The sequence below is a fragment of the Coffea arabica genome, chromosome 5c, assembly GCF_036785885.1.
Source record: "Coffea arabica cultivar ET-39 chromosome 5c, Coffea Arabica ET-39 HiFi, whole genome shotgun sequence".
Classification (NCBI taxonomy): Eukaryota; Viridiplantae; Streptophyta; class Magnoliopsida; order Gentianales; family Rubiaceae; genus Coffea; species Coffea arabica.
Window position 1 is genome coordinate 45,578,815 of NC_092319.1, and position 15,700 is coordinate 45,594,514.

The following is a 15,700-nucleotide window of genomic DNA, read 5'->3' on the forward strand; positions in this document are numbered from 1 at the left end:
CTAGACAGGTGGTATTACAAATATCTTGTGCGAGGGACTCAATGAGCAGGGAGGCAATCAAAAAGCAAAAAGGACAATCAGGAGAAGAGACAAGTTTGGAAGAGAAACATCTGTGGAAACATTTGTGGAAACTCAATGTAAAGCATAAGCTGAAAATTTTCATCTGGAAGTGCTTGAACAAAGCCTTGCCTGTGAACGAGGTAGTATTCAGCAGGACAAAGAAGGGGTCTCCAATATGTGGAAATGTGGTGAAGACATATAAACTGTGGAGCATCAACTTTGCCATTGCAGAAATGCTCAGGGAGTATGGAATCTATCGCCGGTGAAATGGGATGGAATTGAAGACCAAAGCGGGAACTTCAAAAGATGGTGGAATACTCTAACAGAAGCCAGAAGTAGACCTGAAGGAATGGAACTTATAGCACTAACTGTAAACATTCTTTGGTGGATTTGAAAGGCAAGAAATGAGTGAGTTTTTAAGGAAAACAGGAGATCTTCAATCAAGATAATTCAGAAAGCTCAAATGCAGTGGTTAGAATTCCAGGATGCAAATGCAAAAGAGAACATGATGAGCATGCCAGAAACAATAGCAGCTGGGGCAACACAGGAAGATTGCAGAGACAAAGAGACCCCAATCCACATCAGTTTTGCTGTCAAAACTCAAAGGACAAGACAGTCAAATGGGAGTTGGTATCTACGCAATGGCTAGAAACAATCAGTTGGTGGCTTAGTGGGCGCTAAAGGAATTCAGTGGAGGGAATAGCCTGATGGATAATGCTATGGCTCTCAAAGTTGCTATGATCAAAGCAAGGGAACAACAGTGGAGGAGGATTGAAGTAGGAATCCCTCAGAGGCAGCTGATGAGGATGATAGAAACCAACAAGACTAGAGATATGAGACTGTTTTCTCATCTACAGTATGTTAAGGATCTAAGCTCAATGTTTGTGAGATGCTCATATGTTCTAGCTAGGAATGAAATTAGTGTTAGAACAACCAACATTTGTGATCATGCATTAAGCATGTCTCTTTTGATGAGGAGTGGTTACTTCCTCAGTGCCTTTAGGCACTTGTATAGCTCTAATGGAGCCTTTGCTCACTACGTGTATAGTTCATACAGAAATCTAATAAAATCATCTATCGTTTCCGGGGGAAAAAAAAAAGTATCTTGTGTGCATAAAAGGTCAAGAGGCCGGTTGGGGTAGCCACTCTAATTATGCAGTCTAATATTCTCTCCATGACAAAATAGCAGCCCACCGCTAGTGGCATTCTTCATTTCTTCTTTACCTGGATCGTATTTTTGGTCATTTTGTTGGGTAGTGGGAGAATTGTAACTCAAATACTTGCGCTATGATGTTCTGCAATCCTACTAAATGCACCCGATAACAGGAATTTTTTCAAAAATTTGTAATGGATGAATTTACACAACGGCTTCAATCTTAATCATGTACATAAAGATTACTGACATGCTCATTTAGAGTAGTAATAATTACAACAAAAAAGGCTCAGCGCAGAAGAAGACCATGAAAACCAGAACGTCGGACAAACCAGGAAGTGTTGATATATTTGTAACGATCCTTCACCCAGACTCTCAAGACCACCTACGATGGGGATGTGACTAGGATTGGTTGCAGGCCAAAGTAATGACATGGCAGCTCATAAAGCAATGTTGCATAGGAACTTTCATCAATCTTCAAGAGATTTGAAGGTATGCAAAGTGTTATTCAGGGTGTAGATCATCAAGAAATACCTAACAAAAAAAAGCACAATTCAAGCATTTCAGAGCAGTAAGATCAGCTCATATTGGTTGTACAAACAGACATCAAAGATTCCTCTGGATAAAACAGAAACTACGAACGCAAACTATTCTGAACCAATCACAAAGCAGTCTAATATGTATAAAAAAAATTTTAGGGAGACAAGCGGAGACAACTATCAACGCCATGTTCAGAAATCAAATTCACCAGCATAAGAGGCAATGAAAGGCCTAATCATCATAGAGTACTTGTGGAGCAGAGATTTATGTACCTCGCTGTATATCTGTTCCATGTTTATGAACAAGACTCCAGCAAGGGTTCTCTAGTGTCTTCTTTAGATGCACTTTTGTAGTATGCATATAATACTAGTTGCACAGTTCCCAAGAAAGCCCCTATTCCATTCGGGACCTGTAATTCAGTCAACAACTGTCTGAGGGTGACGGTGCAAGCAAGATTGGAAAGAAAAATTCCCCTATTTGTTGTGCAGTTGTACTCTATGGGCCCATACCAAAGCATGAAATCAAGTGAAACGGAATGAATTAATGTAACTTACATATACGAAAGGATCAAAGTTAAAGATGCCATACAGAAAAAAGGATGTGCTCATCAAAAAGGTGGAAAGGGAGAGGTAAAATGGCATGAATTCAACGCTCCTTGTCCGGATCACAAGATTCTGCAGAAATACATTGATCAGGACAAAGCAATGAACATTATTAAACTAGTAATCAAAGATATATTTCTCAAATAAAAGGTTTGACATACTATAACAAACAGTGGGGATGCAAACATCGAGATAAGGGAAGCACAACTCAGAAAACCAATGGCAATACGTCGAACTTCAAAATCAACTATAAGCAGGCTGCAAAGTACAATAACCGCAAATGCACTGCAAACAGCTAGCAGCAATCCAAGCATCCTTAGCTGTAACCAATATGTGAACAAAGCATTAATTGAAAACATAAGAACGTGGATTTAAAATAGAACACTATTTAGTAAATGAATAGTGCCTAACCTTTTTAGCCTTTTCAGCATATGCTATGAATAGGACTATGTAGACTGCTTGAAAAACTGCACCAACTGAATTGACCGTGGTAACCAGTATATTGTCCAGAGAAATCAGAGGTGAGCCATACCAGGCACAGATCAAGCAGTTCAAGAGAGCATATATATACGGCAACCCAGAAAACTGTTCAGTTGTTTTGTTCCTTATAATCCTTTGGAATGTAGGTCTGGATATAAAGATGCAAACCGAACAACAAATGAGAACTCAAAACTTTTCCATTTTGTACAGATTTTCAGTCAGAGAGAGGCTGGTTGATGATTAATAATTTATCTGATATATTTTCAGTGAAAGAAATTTTCTGTCAACAACAATCAAAAGATCAAGGACAGCACTCACATGGGAGATACAAAGAGACCAAAAGCAAAGATGTTTCCTGAAACAAGAAGCAAGAAAGTAAAACATTAACGTCAATCAGGTCTAAGATCGCTTTAGTAAATCAAATGCGGTATGCAATACGGAAACACAAATGTAGATGTTCGCAGAGCTAATTAAGTGCGGAATAAGAACAATTATGCGTCTTCTGAAAAACAGGTCTTTTATTTCAGAACAGTCTGCAACAAGCCCCTTGAGTTTTGATAAAGTTTATGCTGAACAATTTGCTAGGAATTACACTGATTTGACAATGAACAGAAAGCAAAACAGGATAAAGAAATACAACAGCACAATTGATGTAGACTTCCAAGCTTATGTGTTCAATAACAAATTACTCCCCCACGCCACCCCCCCCCCCCACCTCCCTCCCGGTCTCAGCAGCAACAACTCTCTATTCACCATCTTCTATTTCACTCTTTTATCAGATTCTCCTAAACGTAAGGACTTTGCATATCAAACACTCGCAAACCAAAAGGTGAAATTGAAGAAGGGTAAACTCAGTTGAATTTGACCAACAATGCAAATAAAGACCAACACGTCTCTGCTTTTGCTCGTTTTCAGCCAATTATCTTCTCCCTTTAAGCACCAGCCAAGATTGGCTGCCAACAGAACAACCAAAGAGGAAGAACAGTAGGGTAATTTTTGAAAGAGATCCTCATGCAATTATCAATTAACACATCCTTTTTTTCATCTTAATACCAGCAAAACCAAATATTAGGCCACTTTTATCTAAACGGAAAACCAATGAGCAGCAAAGAGGAATTTCAATCTCTGAGCTGTTTAGCAAGTGACTTGCATGCAATGTTTAAAATTGAACAAAATAATAAAGAAAGAAGAGAAACGAAGAGATACAGATAAAAGGCAGATACCTGCACCTCCGGCTGCATCTTTACAAATTTCAAGAACTTGAATTGAAGCCTGAGAAACCATCAAAGATTGCAACTTTTTACTCAAAGAACAAAAACCCAATATAGTTTCCACCACTACAAATCAAAATCAAGAAATAGTATCCTTTCTCAGTCTCAGCCTACTTTTATTTCTGCCCTTTTTGTGTCTCTCTCTTTCGAAGAGTGTTTTCGAGAGAGTTTTATAGCACGTTTTTTCCGTTTGTGCTCTTTTCAAGTCAACCTCTGCCGAAACTCTTTTATGGAATAATTATAGCATATTCATGCCCGATGGGAGGGAGAAAAAACATCGTAAAAGCAATGTCCGAATTTGATAATTTTCACGTATGGTCGTAGGACTCTGTTAAAATTAAATTTAGGCTCTCAAACAAAATGGACCTAGATAAACAGCTAGTAGGACAAATTTTGGCAACACGAAAGATGAAACAAAATACAATAATTGGTAAACAAAAATTAAAAAAAGGAATTCCTTATATTTCCTATAGAGCATATTTTCTGGTTCACAAGGCATTAGCAATTTTTGATAAAAGAAAGAAATCAGAATAATGTGTACGACTAGCTGAAGCCAGCTGGTAAGCTGTGACATCTCGTCATAAAGGAGGAAAACGGTGGAAAAGTGGACTTGCATGCTGAAAATTAATAAGGAGCCTCCACGTAGCATGGTTTCATGTGACAAGAAGAATACAAATGAAAATTTGCATACTTTTTCATTTTTTATTTTATTTTATTTTATGCCTTGGGAGCACATGATAAGCAGAACAAAGCAGCGAGTTTTTTTTTTTTTTTTTTTTTAACGTAATGACATATCTAATCCAATCTCCTCCTACTCCTACTTTTACTGGGGAACTTACTCTAAAGGACGATCCAACTGAGTCGGAGGAATCTAATAGAGATTGAATCACTATCAGACCAGATGCACTTATATGGATTTTTTTAAAACAACCTTTATATAAAGACATATTGATAGGAGGCAAGATTTGAACCCTTAACCTCCTATCAACATAGAGAGTTGGATTTTTTTAGAACAAGCCTCGTATAGAGAGTTGGTTAGGGAAAAAGTTCTATCGATGTCATTTGTGAGGATAAAATTTTGAATTGAAGATACTTTAGCGTTACAGTTTTAATTGTCGCTAAACCAAGAGTAAGCACACAATAGAAGAATTCTAATATGATTAGTAGGGAAGAAGTTCATTCTTAAAATCAGAAAATTGGTGAGAGCATTATATGTCGGGCATCTTTTGTGCCCTGTCCAAAATATGGAACAACTCACAAAATGCAAGAAAAGTTGCTCCCAATCCAAGATATGTTTAGTTATACTACCGTCTTCTATGCAAATCAGAGAATTTCCAAACACTCAAGTTTCATTTCGTGGAAAAAAAGCAAGAATATCTTCCAAGCATTGCTAATTTGTTACTAGAAAGAAACCAAATAAGCACCCACCACTGCTAGATGAAAGCACTAAGTACTAGGCTTTGGATTAAACACAAAGAGTGTTTTTATCATAGATGTCAATTGTAACCTCTAGTTAGAGCATCCACCAGAGTTCGATCCCAGTCATAAAAATAGGGAAAAATCCAACCAACAATCCAAATAAGGGTTGGGGCCTGAAGTGGGTCCAGGTCCTTTTTTTGGACAAAAAAAAAAATTTGTAATCCTGAGGAAATCTCTATTTTTATCCTTTAAATTCAAGATGTTAGTATAATATATAAAATTTTAACCTCAACCTTATTATTTTTGTCAATAAATAATGCTCTGCACTTTCAATTATACTCTTTTTTTTGTGTTGAAATTTCTGCATCTGATCTATTGGCAGCCAATGCCATCGAGTTTACCTCACTGCAATCAGAGAACCACTGCTACAATTTTCTTCTCAAATAAAGAAAGAAGGAAAGAAAATATGCCAACTATTCATTGCAATAGGACTGAAGCTTCCCGAGTTCTGAGGTCTCTAGGCTTTTCTTCGGGAATGGTCGTGCTAGAGTGCGGGTCAAGATTTTTTTGGAAAAGTAGGAAAACATGATAAGGTCGTAGGTCTGGGACGAAGCAAATTGAAACAAGAAAGCAACGTTTGACTCGTGAGATGAGAGGAGCCCGTAAAAGTTGTGCTTCATTTGACTGGCTGGCTGTTAGGCTATATAGGCATAATTCAGAAAAAGACGTTTCAAATGACTTTGCATGTAATGTAACCCCAAAGTGATTAAGCGTCATAAATACACATGCCTAATCTAGTCTAAGATGAAGTGATGAACAGTGGGAATGAATGAATGAATAGAACATGAGGAGGAGAAATTTGAAGGCCATTCCTAAGACCTCCCCTCCCCCCCCCCCCCCAAAGTATTCAGCCTCGTAAACACATGGCTAATCTAATCTAAGATTGTAAGATCAAGAAAGGCAAGGGACATATATAAAAATGAGAACAATTAATGGTGGTTCATAGGAGAACTACTTATATCGCAGTTTAAAGTTAAGGGGCACAAGAATTCGTGAATTTGGTGAATCAGGCTTCTGATTGCTCGTCGAAAAATTGCGTCATTTTTCATAATTACATTTCTCTATTATCTCTTTTTTTTTTCATATGCATCATATCGCTACATTAATATTTCTACAAAAAAATCCAAGAAAATGCAATTCAAACAAGGCCGTGATTTGATAGTTTTTTTGATGGAATGCCTTGTTTTGTTTCCACCATTTTTGGAGGAAGACATTAGGGAAATTAGCTTCCCGCGTGTTGTCACGGTTTAAATTGTTTAGTGCGTGTGTGTGTGTGTATCGATGTGTTTGACCCAAAAAAACAAAAGGAAAAAGTGACTCTCAAATCTAAAGGGCACTCTTCAACTCCAAATCGAATCAAGTGCTACTCTCATCGCTCCTATTCGATGAATGGAGACTGCAGTGGCGGTGTTAAGACCTTTTGTTCACGGGGTGCAATAGTCTAAATGTAAAATGTGTTGGTCTAGAATTTTTTAGTATAACTAAATATTTGTTATAAGTACACCAGTTAATTTATTTAATATTACATTTTTTTTAAAAAAAAAGTCTTATACTAGTAATTAACCATTTGCAATAGTTATCAGGTCATGTTATTTTATAAAATTCACCAAAAAACTATTAAAGACGCAAACGGGCCCCAGGTTAACTAACTTGATCCCATTACGTTGCTGACTTTAATTTCTATGCAATGGGACTACATTAAAGATTGAAAGCCTGCCATAATCAATCACCTGCTCTGATGTGCTTTTCTTCCAGGCTTCAAATCGACCAGCAAATCGCGGCCGACAACGTTGCTTGAGCCACACTATTGTTTGGCTGCTTTAAAAAAAAATGCATTTTGCTGGGCATATTTCGTGCAAAGTGATCGATGAGTTGCAATCTTCCGGTCTGTCACACAAAATCATAGTCACATCTTAATATCTCTCATTGACACGTTGTTAATTCCCAGAAGAATACTGTACCATGCTCAGAAGTTAAAAAGCACAATCTAATAAAAAAAAGAAAAAAATGTTACAAACTGCAATTTCTCCCTCAAGAGAAGCTAACACAATAAATAAATAAGGGTAATAAATTTTTGGGTTAAATGTAAAAAATCCCCACAAACTATATATCGAGTTGCAGTTTACCCCTAAACTATAATGATAAGCATTTTGTCCCCTTGAATGATATGTTTGGACAAATTTACCCCTTTTATTTTAAGCATTGCTATTTTTCTTTTTTCCCTATCATTTTCTTTTAAATTCTTCCTTTTTGTCTTTAAACATTGTTTAAATAAGTAGACTAGATTAGTCAAAATTTATTTATTTCTTAATTTCGTATGCCAATATTTTATAAAAAAAAAATCTATGGAATACAAGATTTTTTTTCCAAATGTTGAAGTCAATGTCATTTAAGAAATTGAACTTTTCAAATGTATAATAACAAAATAGAGAAATTGATTAATCAATCATTAGTAGTATCAATAACAAAAAAGATGAACTACTATTGTTGTTTATTCTTATTTTTTATTTCACTACAAATAGCAATTGCTAACTTTTCTTTTTTATGTGATATATAATGTTACTTTTATTATAAGTAGTTGGGTAACTGTGAATTCTTAATTAGTTTATAGGTACTTAAATTGTCGAATTACTAGATTAATACACTTTAAAATATAAGCTACATATGTTTTGTAATAACAAAGAGTTTATGACAAATTATTAAGAATGAATTTAACAAATAAACAAATTTAAAAAGCAGTTTAAAAAATATTAAAATTTTTGATATAAGTCTTTTCACATGGGAGAGAGATGTTGGCTAGTTCCAAGAGACAAGGAGAGCAAAAAGAAAATAAAATGAAAAAAAATGAAAAAAGCTAATAGAGAAAAAAAAAAAGAAAGGATTTAAGATAGTAGGGGTAGTATTGTCCAAATATATCATTCAATGGGGTAAAATGCCAATTATTATAGTTTAGGGGGTAAACTGCAACTGAATATATAATTTGTGGGGGGTTTTTGCATTTAACCCTAAATTTTTTGTTCTTGGGGCTCCACGAGTCAATGAAGTTTAGTAGAGTGACTTTTAAGCCTACACAACATCCCATAAATAGATTACCCTCTTGAAAGGGATTCACGTCATCATCACAATTCTCTCCCCTTTAGTCAATTCCACAATTCCTGCGTAATCTCAATCACATGGAAATCATCATATTCCTCCTATTAGACCCTAATTCTCTTTTCATTCGTGAATTAAAAACCATACTAATTAAGAGATCTTCAAGTTCCAAGTTGCATGCAACCATTTGGAACAGAGTTTGATGGGCGTGCCTCAAGGTAACTAGCTTCTAACCTGCTTCTGCACACCCTACCCCTGTCATTGCAGTATTTATTTACAATGGACTGAAATTTGTTATTATATAGTTTTCAGCTGACATAATTATTGATGAACCTTTTTCATAGATATTAGATGCTTAATTAAACTGAAAATTATAAGTTCCCCAACAAGAAATAGAAAAAGAGTAATCTCAAAGTTGAAGTTCACTCAAGATTTTGCAGATACGAATTCATGTGTAACGGGGAAAGGAGGAAAAATTTTTTTTTTTTCTTAGATTTAGTATTAACAAAATCATTGAAGGTGTCAACATAGGTGAATTGGACAGATTTGAACACTGATAATTGGGTAATAGGTATAATTGGATCAACCCCTTTATATTAGTTTAAAGAAATGGATATGAATGGAGTATAAATGGGTATATCTAATTACCCATTTATAAGTCACTTACCAATCTATTTATTTTTCAATTTTTTGTATGTTGTTTGACAAGAAATAACAGTATTATTTTATTGTTATGAAATTGATAATGAATTCAAATTTATCCGCTTAACACTCATTAAATATTGTTGAATTTAAATGTATAATTATTTTTAAACGAGTGAGTCAAGTCAATATACAATCCACCAATTACATGATTTTAATTAGGTACTCATTTTAAATTAATGAATGGATTTAGGCAAATCATTAGTAGGTGAATTTGGATGGATTAATATAATTGGGTTGTAATTGACACTTTTAAAAATCACCAACACGTGTTTATAATATCTAGTGGTTGGTAAAGGTTATTGGCTTTAGGTTGGTAGAACATTCAAAAATTATGGCATCTCTTTATCGTCCACTGCATCGCGCTGGCATAGTACGCGTGCATGTTCTGCTTTTGATATGGCCATAGACTTTTCAACATCGAATTTCTGAGGTTCGATCATAGATGTGGCAGACCATCCGAAGAAGAGCAAAAGCAAGGCCAGTAGCATCTATCAAGCATCATCTGCCACGTTACGGAGTATGGACCTCTGGATACAAACCAACCCAACCCAACCCAACCCAGCCCAGCCCAGCCCAACCCAATCTCCAGTCTTATTTACATTTGTGGGCTTTGTCTGCAGGGGTTTTGACTGCTAAGAGTGTTTCTTATTATATTTTTTTCGCTAGGGACACGAAACCATTTGATAACTCAATTTAGGACTTAAATTTAATAAAATTATATCTTAATATATTTAAATCATTTGATAATTAAAAATTAAATGTTTAAATTAATTAAACGGCACTGAATTTTCTAGATAAAACTTGCTTCCAAAATTAAGTGATTAACTATTCACTTACCATTGAATATGATATGTACCATTGAATATGATATGTATTCAAATGTATTTGATTTAATATTTAACAGATCAATAACTTAATGGCTTCAAACTTTAGATTTTAAATTCCAGTTTTTAAATTTTAATTTTATCAAACGCACCCAAAATGTTGAAATCTTAATTAGATAATATTGATTTTTTGGGAAGACCGAAGGAAAATTGGAAAAGAAAAAAAATGAAAACAAAAAAAGCTTTCTTTGGTCTTTTATTAATGATTGTTGCCTAAAATTGGCAGGTGCATAATACGGGTTTATCTTTGGCCTTTTATTTGCATACATTTTTACATTTGTCACTTCTCTTACTCTGACCTTCATATACTCTTTGATTTAATTTTGACCACCCATGCCCATTAACCAATGCCTGTTATACAAAGTTACGAAGCCAAAGAGACAAAAAAAAAAAAAAAAAATCTTCCTAAAGTTTTTCTTACTTTTAGTTTATCATCTCAATTAGAAACGGCTAATCCCCATTTGTTTTTGAAGTTTCCTACAAAATGTGAAATAGCAACGGAATAAAATAGTCAAATAAAATATGACTTTTTTAACGGGTACTCAATTAACACTTATTAAAACACTTCAATTATACATAATCTATCACGTGAATGCACATTAATAATTATTACCGTACCTTGTATTTGTACATTTTTCCTGTTTAATATTAATATTTTAAGCAGTATCGCGCAGACACGTGTTAGACAGATTCGTAAAAATATGAAACAAAAGAATTTGTTCATTCCACCCACCCATCAAAGGCACCAACCAATGCTTGCTTGCCCAAAGCAGCCAATTGTACTCCATGGACTGCAGAAACAATTTGCAGTCTAAAATATAAATTGAATTTTAGATTTGCTGGTAGAACTAATAAGAAATCCCATCTGGCTAGACAAATACTTTTCCAATTTCAGGGGGGCTTTATTTTTCACTTTCCATGTTTGCCCCCCAAAATCAGCCGACGCGTGGCGCTCAACTCCCTGATAGATGCGTGTGGAACTAACTGCACCTGTCACACGGAATGCATAAGTTCTTCTCGCCGCCGACACCCCGGCCAGCACCACCACCACCGCGAAAACCGCGTGACGTAGTTGCCAGTTGCCACACCATATAAAGCCCGTTCTCGTAATTTCACCTGACCCATGTTTTTTCCCCCTCGATCCACCCCCAACCGGTGACCGGTCCCATCCGAACACGCAATGTGAATTTTCACTGCTCTCTTTCTCTATTTCTCTCTCTCCCCTTGATCGTATTTGTACTGCATGTAGTCCTATAAATCAAGAAGAAAGGAGAGAAACAGAGACATTGCTTGACCATCCTCACTTCTCGCCTTGGTGTCTCTTCATCGCTCAAAAAATTTTTCTCTCTCTCTTTTTTTCTATATATTTGCTCCGCATTGTTTCATCTGGGTTAGACTTCAATTGAATTGAATTTTACCTGTAAGTTTATCATCTATCCAACTCAACTCCTTGGTCTTTTTTTTTGCTAAAAAAAAATTTTGGTTATTGATTTTAGAATTCTGATGGAATTTATTATCTGGGGTTCGGTTATGATGGAAATAGATTAGATCTTTAGAGAAATGTGCTTAATTCTTATGCATTTGTGTATGATCTGTGATTGGCATTGCTTCATTTGATCCAGATCTTATTTTTGCATATTGTTTGTGGGTTTTACAAATTTGTTTGGGCAGCTGCAGGTATTAATATTGGTACAGAGATTTGAACTAAGGGAGGGAAAGGAAAAATGGGTTGGTTTTTGTTTTCGGAAATTATTGGATGGATCTGATAGAATCAGGTGCAAGTTTGTTCCGATTTTTTTTTTGTTGTGGGGGGGGGTTCTTTTATCTCTTTCCTTTTTAATATTTAAATGCGTTTGTTTTGGCAAGTTTTTGAGTTTTGTTTGCTTTTTGATGCTTATGGTGTTTAAGATGGTTATGATCTGATTGAAGTGCTTGTTATTTCATTGGCCTAACGTTTCCAGCTTGGTCAAGTACTATTTACTCATTCTTGAATGTATGTTGGGAGAAAATTGGTCTTGTAATCTTTCCTTGTCAACAAGTTGTTGCTACCTTGAAAGATTTAAGGAAAGTGCTGAATCATGCTGTCTGAGTACTGATGTCGGGCTTTTTTTGATTGATTTATGCTTGTTTATGAGGTATTTTTGTTTAAGCACCCTCGCAAAGCTAGGGGGCAATGATTGTTGTTTTGTAGCAATTTTTTTATAACTGTTGGCTGTGAGTGTCCGTTAATAGCATTATGGTATTGGCAACTGCTAGCACAATGTCTTGAAAGGGCTTATTGCAGGTGTGGAGGGGATTGTTAGGAGTCGTGCATACGATTTTCCATATTTTGATTGCCAAGGGATGTTTATTTGAAATGGATGTTGTAATTGATATTATCGCTGAAGTATATTCCTATAACTGTCTCTTGATATGAGGAACTGTGTTTTTGTGATTTGTTATTTTTAGAGGTGATTGAAATGGCGCCATACAAGCCGCAGAATATTCTCATTACTGGGGCAGCTGGATTTATTGCATCTCATGTTGCTAACCGGCTGGTGCGAAGCTACCCTGATTACAAGATTGTTGTCCTTGACAAGCTTGACTATTGCTCGAATATGAAGAACCTGCTTCCCTCTCAATCGTCCCCAAAATACAAGTTTGTTAAAGGGGATATTGCAAGTGCTGATCTTGTCAACTACTTGCTTATCACTGAGTCAATTGACACAATTATGCACTTTGCTGCACAGACCCATGTTGATAATTCCTTTGGCAATAGCTTTGAATTCACCAAGAACAACATTTATGGCACACATGTGCTGTTAGAGGCTTGCAAAGTTTCTGGCGGTGTGAGAAGATTTATACATGTGAGCACTGATGAGGTCTATGGTGAGACTGATGAAGATGCCGTTGTGGGAAACCATGAAGCCTCACAACTCCTTCCTACAAACCCGTATTCTGCCACCAAAGCTGGAGCTGAAATGCTTGTTATGGCATATGGTAGATCATATGGCTTACCTGTAATAACTACGCGAGGAAATAATGTTTATGGTCCTAATCAATTTCCAGAAAAGTTAATCCCAAAGTTTATCCTTTTGGCTATGAGAGGGAAGCCTCTTCCCATTCACGGTGATGGTTCTAATGTACGAAGTTATCTCTACTGTGAGGATGTTGCTGAGGCATTTGAAGTTATTCTTCACAGGGGAGAAGTTGGTCATGTATACAACATTGGAACTAAGAAGGAGCGAAGAGTGATTGACGTTGCTAAAGATATATGCAAACTTTTTAACATGGATCCTGAGACAAACATCCAATTTGTGGAGAACAGGCCATTCAATGATCAGAGATACTTCCTGGATGATGAGAAGCTGAAGGACTTGGGTTGGTCAGAGAGGACCGTATGGGAAGAAGGACTAAAAAAGACTATGGAATGGTATATCAGCAACCCAGATTGGTGGGGGGATGTCACTGGAGCGTTGCTTCCTCATCCTAGAATGTTGATGATGCCTGGTGGAATTGAAAGGCATTTGGATGAATCTGGCTCTTCTGAAGTCTTAGAGAATTCTCATCAGAGCAAAATGGTGGTCCCTACTGCTAAGAGCAGCAACCCACCAAATAAACCAGTCCTCAAGTTTTTGATTTATGGTAGGACAGGGTGGATTGGTGGTCTGCTGGGGAAATTATGTGAGAAACAAGGGATTTCTTATGAGTATGGAATGGGGCGGCTGGAAAATCGGTCACAGCTTTTGGCAGACATTCAAGCTGTCAAGCCGACGCATGTTTTCAATGCTGCTGGTGTTACGGGCAGACCCAATGTTGATTGGTGCGAGTCACATAAGACTGAAACAATTCGTACGAATGTTACGGGGACTCTCACCTTAGCTGATGTATGCAGAGACAATGGTCTGCTGATGATGAACTTTGCTACTGGATGTATATTTGAATATGATGCTGCTCATCCAGAGGGATCTGGTATCGGGTTTAAGGAGGAAGATATACCTAATTTTGCTGGATCTTTCTATTCAAAGACCAAGGCCATGGTAACGTCTCTTTCCTTGACAGAATATTCGTGTCTTGAAGAACTTGTACACATAGAATGTTGCTGATTGATCTTCTCTTTTTCCATACAGGTTGAAGAGCTGCTGAAAGAATATGACAATGTGTGCACACTCAGGGTCCGGATGCCAATATCTTCAGACCTCAGCAATCCACGAAACTTCATTACCAAGATATCCCGCTACAATAAAGTGGTTGACATCCCCAACAGCATGACTATCTTGGATGAACTTCTTCCTATCTCAATTGAGATGGCAAAAAGAAATCTCAGGGGCATATGGAACTTCACAAATCCTGGAGTGGTTAGCCATAATGAGATTCTGGAGATGTACAAAAAATACATTGATCCAGAATTTAAATGGGCCAACTTTACCCTTGAAGAACAAGCAAAAGTGATAGTTGCCGCCCGAAGCAATAATGAGATGGATGCTACCAAATTGAAGACCGAGTTCCCTGAGTTGCTACCAATCAAGGAGTCGCTGATAAAGTACGTCTTTGAACCAAACAAGAATCCTTCTGCATAGAACGATTGCAAACCTCTTGGGGTTTGATTCTGCATTTTCCGCATTAGAGATTATATGATTTTGTACGTTAGTTTGTAGCGTTTCTCATCTTAGCGTCAGCTCATTTTTTTCCATTGTTACAGATTCCGGATAGCGAGTAGGAATATTATCATGTTCTTTTTCATCTGTCTACGGACTAAAAGTTTCACTAGTTCTTTTTTCCCATATGAGTAGGGCTTTCTTAAATTTCTTGCCCTATCATCAAGGCTTGTAACAGTTGGAATCTATCATGTGATCTATGTTCAATTGTCCTCTCTATATTTTCATCGATATAATACGTGGGATGCATTCATCGTCCCAAGATATTTGTCAGTCTTGGGCGCTAATGTAGATGATCTAAGGTTTCAATTCTAACACTACTTGTTCATCTGATTTATATAGGTGGCAAATCAATCTATTTAATTAAATTTATTCATACCCGCCCATAAATAGATGGATATGGATATCTTAAATTTTTTCATATGGGTATAAATGGGTATTATTGGATAACCCATCAAATCCAATTAATCCATTTAGAATTGTCTTTCTCCAAGTCTCCTCTCTTCCTCCACCTTTTTTTTTTTTTTTTTTTTTCAGATTTTTCGTTTTGTTATGATATTAACTACTTTTGTTTCATTATTATTATTATTTGTTGGTTTTATTTTATAATTTTATTTTTTCTCAGTTTGTTAACTTAAATGAATTTAAATAAGTTTGCAAAACTTAAAATAATTGGGTTATCAATGGATAATTGGGTTACCCAATTCATTTTTTGACTTACTCATTTATTCCATCTAATTAAATGGATTGACTCACTTATACCCATTACTCACATTACCCAACCCAAACCCATCCC

At 36.2% G+C, this 15,700-nt stretch overlaps 2 protein-coding genes across 5 annotated transcripts; one reads left to right on the forward strand and one right to left on the reverse strand.

The window, feature by feature from the left end:
• Window positions 1–1,371: 1,371 nt before the first annotated feature.
• Window positions 1,372–4,293, reverse strand: LOC113743261 (bidirectional sugar transporter SWEET2-like). 3 transcript variants are annotated; one of them, XM_072051210.1, is made up of 7 exons: window positions 4,059–4,293; window positions 3,154–3,190; window positions 2,767–2,983; window positions 2,517–2,675; window positions 2,308–2,427; window positions 2,026–2,162; window positions 1,372–1,747 (listed from the first exon to the last, which is right to left on the reverse strand). In XM_072051210.1, the coding sequence occupies exons 1-6, from the start codon at window positions 4,117–4,119 to the stop codon at window positions 2,049–2,051; spliced, it is 708 nt and encodes a 235-aa protein (XP_071907311.1). In that variant the 5' UTR covers window positions 4,120–4,293; the 3' UTR covers window positions 1,372–1,747; window positions 2,026–2,048. The 3 variants fall into 3 exon arrangements, 2 of the variants coding, with proteins under 2 accessions (XP_071907311.1, XP_071907312.1); XR_011815283.1 differs by having other exon boundaries at window positions 1,563–1,747; window positions 2,342–2,427; window positions 4,059–4,270; XM_072051211.1 differs by lacking the exon at window positions 2,026–2,162 and having other exon boundaries at window positions 2,342–2,427; window positions 4,059–4,270.
• A 7,092-nt stretch (window positions 4,294–11,385) lies between these two features.
• Window positions 11,386–15,111, forward strand: LOC113743720 (trifunctional UDP-glucose 4,6-dehydratase/UDP-4-keto-6-deoxy-D-glucose 3,5-epimerase/UDP-4-keto-L-rhamnose-reductase RHM1). Of its 2 annotated transcripts, XM_027271797.2 has the most exons (3): window positions 11,386–11,687; window positions 12,716–14,286; window positions 14,377–15,111. In XM_027271797.2, the coding sequence occupies exons 2-3, from the start codon at window positions 12,727–12,729 to the stop codon at window positions 14,824–14,826; spliced, it is 2,010 nt and encodes a 669-aa protein (XP_027127598.2). In that variant the 5' UTR covers window positions 11,386–11,687; window positions 12,716–12,726; the 3' UTR covers window positions 14,827–15,111. The 2 variants fall into 2 exon arrangements, with proteins under 2 accessions (XP_027127598.2, XP_071907316.1); XM_072051215.1 differs by lacking the exon at window positions 11,386–11,687 and having other exon boundaries at window positions 12,552–14,286.
• Window positions 15,112–15,700: the final 589 nt, after the last annotated feature.

Coding starts and splice junctions, on each gene's coding strand:
- LOC113743261 (XM_072051210.1), bottom strand. CDS start 4,119: ATGGTTTCTCAGGCTTCAATTCAAGTTCTTGAAATTTGTAAAGATGCA. Junction 3,191..4,058: donor AGATGCAGCCGGAGGTGCAG/GTATCTGCCTTT, acceptor TTCTTGTTTCAG/GAAACATCTTTGCTTTTGGT. Junction 2,984..3,153: donor GGTCTCTTTGTATCTCCCAT/GTGAGTGCTGTC, acceptor CTTTATATCCAG/ACCTACATTCCAAAGGATTA.
- LOC113743720 (XM_027271797.2), top strand. CDS start 12,727: ATGGCGCCATACAAGCCGCAGAATATTCTCATTACTGGGGCAGCTGGA. Junction 14,287..14,376: donor ATTCAAAGACCAAGGCCATG/GTAACGTCTCTT, acceptor TTTTCCATACAG/GTTGAAGAGCTGCTGAAAGA.